The sequence below is a fragment of the Neomonachus schauinslandi genome, chromosome X (assembly GCF_002201575.2).
Source record: "Neomonachus schauinslandi chromosome X, ASM220157v2, whole genome shotgun sequence".
NCBI lineage: Eukaryota > Metazoa > Chordata > Mammalia > Carnivora > Phocidae > Neomonachus > Neomonachus schauinslandi.
In genome coordinates, this window is record NC_058419.1 from 74815127 (window position 1) to 74821890 (window position 6764).

The window sequence follows — 6764 nt, forward strand, 5'->3', positions numbered from 1 at the left end:
CTACCTCTGAGTCTTGTGGAAGAAACCTAAAATAAACACAGCCTGGGAGATCAAAGACCAGAGAACCTTACTGGCTCCATGGAAAGTCAAGTCAACACGCTGGGGTTGGGGGGATTTCTTCACTCACCCTGAACCTCCAATCCCAGGCAGGGGAGGGTGGAGATACTCACGTGACTTGTGCTGAAATAGGGAAGGAAGGAGAATGTGAGATGGGGCTGGGAATCCAAGTGAGAGATATAGAGAAGGAAGGGAAGTGAGCAAGCACAGACGCTGGCAGCCATCAGAAGTTCAAGCCTCTTTGACAACAGGAGGCGAGAAGAAAGGACAGAAGTGGTTCTGGCTGCGATGGGCCTCTTACTGGGCTTCCTGCTCCTGAACCACCTAACAGTGGTCACCTATGGTAAGGCAGCAAATGGGGGCCTGGTTACCACCGCTGGCACCAGCAAAAGGCTGGGGGTTTGGGATTGAATGGCTACTGGGGAAAGCCTATTCCTGCTGAATAGGTGAATGTTCTCAGACTGTGCTGCAGACTCTCTCAGCTTTGGGTAGTTGAAGCCTGCTGAAGAAGCCAGGAGGTAAGTTTGGATGGAAATTGAAAAAGATCCTCTCTTGAAAAACATCCACATGATTTTCTAGTACTTGTCATATCTCAGGGACATTAAGAAGGTGCCCAATGCCATCCAAATCCCTCCTCCATCTTATTTCACCTGAAATTCTACCATTATACATTAACCCCTCTGTCTCCAGGTCTTGATCCCTGTTAATATATACAACCCTCAAAGAAGGAATGTTGTCTAAAAGCTAGATGGGACCTTAAAAGTGACCTAGAACTTGGCTGTTATGAACAGTGCTCAAAATATCTGTTCACATAACTTCCAGTGACTGAGAGTTGATGACATTTCCAGAGTATCTAGTCTATCCAGGGGCAGCTACAAATGTTAAGATGTTCTTCCTTGTGTTGAACTAAATATACTTCCTTGTGGCTTCCATTCTAAGGCCCTAGCTCTTTTTCTTAGAGACACATAGAACATATCTACTCCCTCGATGCTGTGACAGCCCTTTAGAGTTCTGAGGGCAGACATCATTCCTCTTGATTCATCTCTTTTCCAAGATAAACAAGCCCTAACTCCTTCAACTGGTCTTCACAGGACTTGTTTCTTATCATCTCCTGGGGTAACTCAGTTTCCTGTGAATATGGCCCAGTTTGTCCAGGCTACGTGTGGGAAATTAATGCTGGATATGTATCCGAAAAGAGGTCTTACTATCCCATAGAAGCATTATTTCCTTGAGTATTCCTCCATCCTCTTTTACACCCCTGAGAATTGAGATAGACTTTTACGTAACTAAGCCTAAGTAATAACTAAGAGAGACCCAAGATACAGCAAAGGGATTCTTACTGCACATCTACTTGTTCCATATCTTTAGAGGGAGATGCCAGATATATGTTAGCTTGGTGTCCCTTCTATTCAGTGTTTCTCTAGGCTCTCTGAAAACAACAAGGATAGTTGGAAGGTATAAGTCAATTCTATTGAGGTTACCTTCACTTTGGAAATCAGAGTACATAATATACAATGTCTTTTTTAGGTGTGTGATGCCTCGTGCCTACCATAAACTGTCTCTTTGTGATACTAATGAAGCAGGAGGAGAAAGAGGAGGAAATGAGAAGGAGGAAGAATAGAAATTAGATGGAAGGATACACTGAAGGAAGGAAAGAAGAAGGAAGGGAGGAAGTAAAGGGGGCAAAAACATGTAATTCTTTGAAGTCTGGTTACTAACTCTGTCCCATGCCCCTATTCTGGAATGTAGGAATCAAGCCTGACATACTTTTAGAAGTGACTTTCAAGATTGAGAAATTGAGACTGGCTATTCACATAATTGACAGGCCAGAGTGGGCTATGTGAGAATCCCCAGTAAGTTCCCAGAGAGGGTAATGCAAGCCAAGCTTTGCAGTTCCCCCAAGGCCAGAGGGAAGATATACATACACATAGACAAAGGCATTTTCAGCTGTTCCAGATGTCCTCACAGCAGAATGCTGTTTGTTGTCAGGAAAAGTATATAAGAATGCTTTTCAGAGGAGGGGCAGGAGATTTGTGAGAGCTGGAAGATTAATGGGAAAGAGCACATTAAACTGAAAGGTTCAGATGGTTTTCATGGGGCTTAAGGCTGGTATGTGTGTGCTTGTAAGTGACACATGCATGTTCATGATGATGATAAGCTGCATCTGAATGCATATGGAGGCCTGAACTAGCAATAGTACAGTGACACTCACCACCATCTGGTGAAAGTTCACCACCAGCTAGAAAATGTAATTATTTAACTTCCATTTCCATTATAGCCTATTAGCATTGAATCATCTAGGATTGGAGGGGATCTTAAGGAGTAATGCTGTCCAAGACTTAAACAAAGCTCAGAACTTCTCCCAGACTGCTTAGTTCATCAATAAACAGCTCTAATTAATTATAACGTTCATTGTTAGGGCAAACCAAAATCTGCCCCTGTTGCACTCCCATTCATGGATCTGAGTTCTGCTCCCTGCCTAATCTGAAACTCTCCAGAGACTATGTGGCGGATTTAGCAACATGGACTCATGTTTATTTATTCTTTTCTACTTGAGGCCAAATATGCTAGTGATGTTCTGATGTTCTAAGAATCCATGGTGAGGGCACAGGCTAGAAGCCTGACTTTAGTCTCTCCCCTGGGACTTGGTACTTGGCAACAAATTCTGGGAGCTAGAAGGCATGCTCCCACCCTACCATTTGTTTGATTGAAGCCTGAGAATCCTGGGCTACATAACAGGCTTTTATTCAGTAATATCTCACATTTTGAACCTCCTTCTTCTAGGACAGACATAAATAAATTGTCTACATAGAATCCCTCACTCCTGGTTGGAGTTAAATAAAACACAAAATCCTCAAAATATGAGCTTATGAATGAAAATTTCTTTTTTTAAGATTTTTTTTTTTATTTCAGAGAGAGAGAGCATGAGAAGGGAGAGGGGCAGAGGGAAAAGGAGAAGCACACTCCTTGCTGAGCAGGGAACCTGACACAGGGCTCAATCCCAGGACCCCAGGATCATGACCTGAGATGAAGGCAGACACTTAACTGACTGAACCACCCAGGCACCCTGAATGAAAATTTCTAATAGGAAGTGATGCCTCTCTCAACACTCCCAATTCCTCTCCACCATGTTTCCCTCCCCAGCACACCAAGGAACAATCTCTTTTTGGTCCTACTACCATTCCTACCACAGCCAGCTTTAGGATTTTATTCAGACCCTTTTCCTTTCCAGACATTTTCCTCTCCATTCCTCCTCAAGATGGAATTTTCCAATGTACCTTTGGTGAAATCTAAGAGAAAGCAAAAGGGAAATAAAGATAAATCAGAAAAAAAGTTCAGGCTTACAAAGTGCAGATTTCAAACTTAACAATAACCAACGATTTTGTTAAACAGGAGTACATTTCACACAAGTTTCAACCCTCAGAATTGCCCTGTGTCCTTCCTCCCTTCCAGAGAAGGACTTAGGGTCAGGGACCCAAATACTGAGGCTTTCTGAGGGAGCAATAGGGAATAAGCGGGGAATATGGCCCTTTCTTTCTTAGCTCTGCAGCCCGCACATTTCTCCAGGTATATAATTACATAATAAAATAACCTAGACACAACTGTTCCGCATTTGCTCCTACACTTCTTTTGGAAAATACTGAAAGAAGTTTTTTTTCATAGACTTACAGAACTTCAGAGTTTAAAGAATCCCTAGAGATCATTCCATTCAAACTCTACATTATAGATAAAGAAAATGGGTCCTCATGGTGGAAAGTGACTTATCCAGGGTCATCTCACAGCAAGGCAGTGATGGGAAAGGAACTTGAAACAGACAAGAGCCAAACAGTGTTAAGAGTTTTCCTTCTGAGGACTGGTTCTGATTGATGGGAAGGCTGGCAGAGAACAAAAGGGCACATGGAATCCAAAAGTATGATGGAAGAAAATTTGAGAGGTGTTTCTCAGAAGTCTCTTGAGGTCTGCCACTGCCATCCTAGCTCCCAAGCGGGTGTGCCATCTATGTCCACTTTCTTCCTCCTTTTCAGGCCATCCCATCCTGGAAGCACCTGAGAGTGTGACAGGGCCTTGGAAAGGAGATGTGAATATTCCCTGCACCTATGGTTCTCTGCAAGGCTACACTCAAGTCTTGGTAAAGTGGCTGGTACAACGTGGCTTGGACCCAGTCACCATCTTCCTACGTGATTCCTCTGGAGACCATATCCAGCAAGCAAAGTACCGGGGCCGTCTGCAAGTGAACCACAAGGTTCCAGGAGATGTGTCCCTCCACCTGAATACCCTGGAGATGGATGACCGGAGCCACTACACATGTGAAGTCACTTGGCAGACCCCTAATGGCAACCAAGTGGTGAGAGATAAGATCATTGAGCTCCGTGTCCAGAAACGTGAGTAACTGTGATGATAGGAAAGCACTGAGTGACAAAGAACAAACAGAGGACTATAATACTAGGAAAGCTTTAGAAATCCAGAGAATTTTATTTACTTGTACACAGGCTTTCTTCAGTCATATGTGCTAATCAGGGGAAGTGGACAGGGAGAGGATCCTCAAGGTCATCACTCTCACAGTATAATTTAAGAAATGTTGGGAAGGGTTCTTGGCCCTCAAATCTCTACCCCTTCAAGCATCCCAGAAATTCTAGCATCCACACCCTGGTTGCCCTCCTTCAGCTATGGGTCTTAAAACTCATAAAAATAAGTATATCTATCTTATCAGAGTATTGGAGAGTAAATAGATGCTGACAGAGAAGATCTGGGGAAAGAGATACGGGGGTTAGCCAAGATACATTTTGCTGACTTGACAGTTTTGTGAAAACCTGGCCCTGGTAATCCAAAACTGCAGATAATCCAAAATCTCTATCTACTAAAGGCTAAAATAATCTCTCTCTATATTTAAAAAAAAAATCAGTTGATTTGTAAATCCAAATAATCCAAACCTCCAGATAACACAAAACAGTACCTAATCTTCCAAAGAAAGCTATTTTTATTTACATTATCCTATTTCTTACCCCCTCCCAAGTCAGGAGCCCCTTTTAGTTCCCTTTGCAGATATATAATTATCCCTATACCCAGCAAGGATGACTCAGCCTTGTCTTCACATATTCTTGTAACTTCCCAGAGCCTCCTCTCTTGTCTTCACTTTGCAGTCTCTGTTTCCAAGCCCACAGTGATGACTGGCAGTGGCTATGGCTTCACAGTGCCCCAGGGAATGAGGATTAGCCTTCAATGCCAGGCTTGGGGTTCTCCTCCCATCAGTTATGTTTGGTACAAGGAACAGACCAACAATCAAGAACCCATCAAAGTAGCAGTCTTGAGTACCTTACTCTTCAAGCCTGCCGTGGTGGCTGACTCGGGCTCCTATTTCTGTACTGCCAAGGGCCGGGTAGGCTCTGAGCAGCGCAGCAACATTGTGAAGTTTGTGGTCAAAGGTAAGCAACCCTTTCTCTTGGTGATCCTAGCAATGGACCACCTTGTACTGGAGATAACTCAGTACAGTAGTGCCTTTATTCCAGAGAAGAGAGTTTGTGTGTGTGGAGAGAGGGGGTGTCCTGGGTTGTACAATCACAAAAAAAGAAAAATTCCAGACTGATGGTAATAAGGCTGGAGACAACACCTGTCATGTTATAGGTTAAGAAGATAAAGATGGTAAAGGGGAAAGTGACATTCACTAAGCAAATCATATTTGCCAGATACAATTCACAAGAACTTAACACACATTCTGTAACTGAATCCCACATTTAACTCATGAGATAGCTATCATTACTCACATTTTACAGAAGAAGAAAGTGAAAATCAGAAAGGGAATTTTTTTTTTTTGCCCAGGGGTTAACAGTTAGGAAGTTCAAGTGGGAACTTGCACACAGATCACATACTCTTTCCATTATGTCTGATTGTCTCTATGATTGAATCTTTATTAGCTCCTGACACCCTTCGAATCTTTTTTATTTGTTCTTTTTTTGAGTATAGTTGACACACAATGTTACATTAGTTTCAGGTACACCACATAGTGATTTGACAAGTTTATACATTATGCTATGTTCACCACAAATGTAGCTACCATAATATCACTATTATAATATCATTAACTATACTCTTTTTTTACTGTGCCTTTTATCCCCTTTTATTCCCTAACTGGAAGCCTGTATCTCCCACATCTCCTCACATATTTTGCCCATATCCCCACTCTCCTCCCCATCAGTTTGTTCTTTGCGTTTATGGGTCTGATTCTACTTTTTGTTTATTCATTTATTTAGGTCCCACATATGAGTGGAATCACATGGTATTTGTATTTATTTATTTATTTATTTATTTATTTATTTATTTATTTATTTATTTATTTATTTACGGGAGAGAGAGAGAGAACAAGAAAGCACAAGCAGGGGAGGGGCAGGGACAGAGGCAGAGGGACAAACAGATTCCCTGCTAAATGGGGAGTCTGACCTGGGGCTTGATCCCAGGACCCTAGACCATAACCTGAGCTGAAGTCAGACACTCAACTAACTGAGCCAACCAGGTGTCCCAGTATTTGTCTTTCTTAGTCTGACATATATCACTTAACATAATGCCCTCTAGGTCCATCCATGTTTTCTCAAATGGCATGATATTTTACTCCTTTATGACTCTGTAATATTCCATTGTGTGTGTGTATGGGGGTGTGTGTGAGTGTATATATATATATATATATATATATATATATATATATATATATATAT

General features: G+C 42.1%; 1 protein-coding gene across 2 annotated transcripts in view; it reads left to right on the forward strand.

Moving 5' to 3' along the window:
• The first annotated feature begins 264 nt into the window (after window positions 1–264).
• The window catches only part of VSIG4 (V-set and immunoglobulin domain containing 4), a 54060-nt gene continuing 47560 nt past the window's right edge, over window positions 265–6764 (forward strand). The window contains exons 1-3 of one of the 2 annotated variants that reach the window (XM_021679671.2): window positions 265–400; window positions 4083–4439; window positions 5199–5480. In XM_021679671.2, coding sequence (XP_021535346.1) covers window positions 346–400; window positions 4083–4439; window positions 5199–5480 — 694 coding nt within the window. In that variant the 5' untranslated portion in view covers window positions 265–345. The remainder of the gene's footprint in view (window positions 401–4082; window positions 4440–5198; window positions 5481–6764) is intronic. The other variant, XM_044911791.1, reaches the window with a different exon arrangement.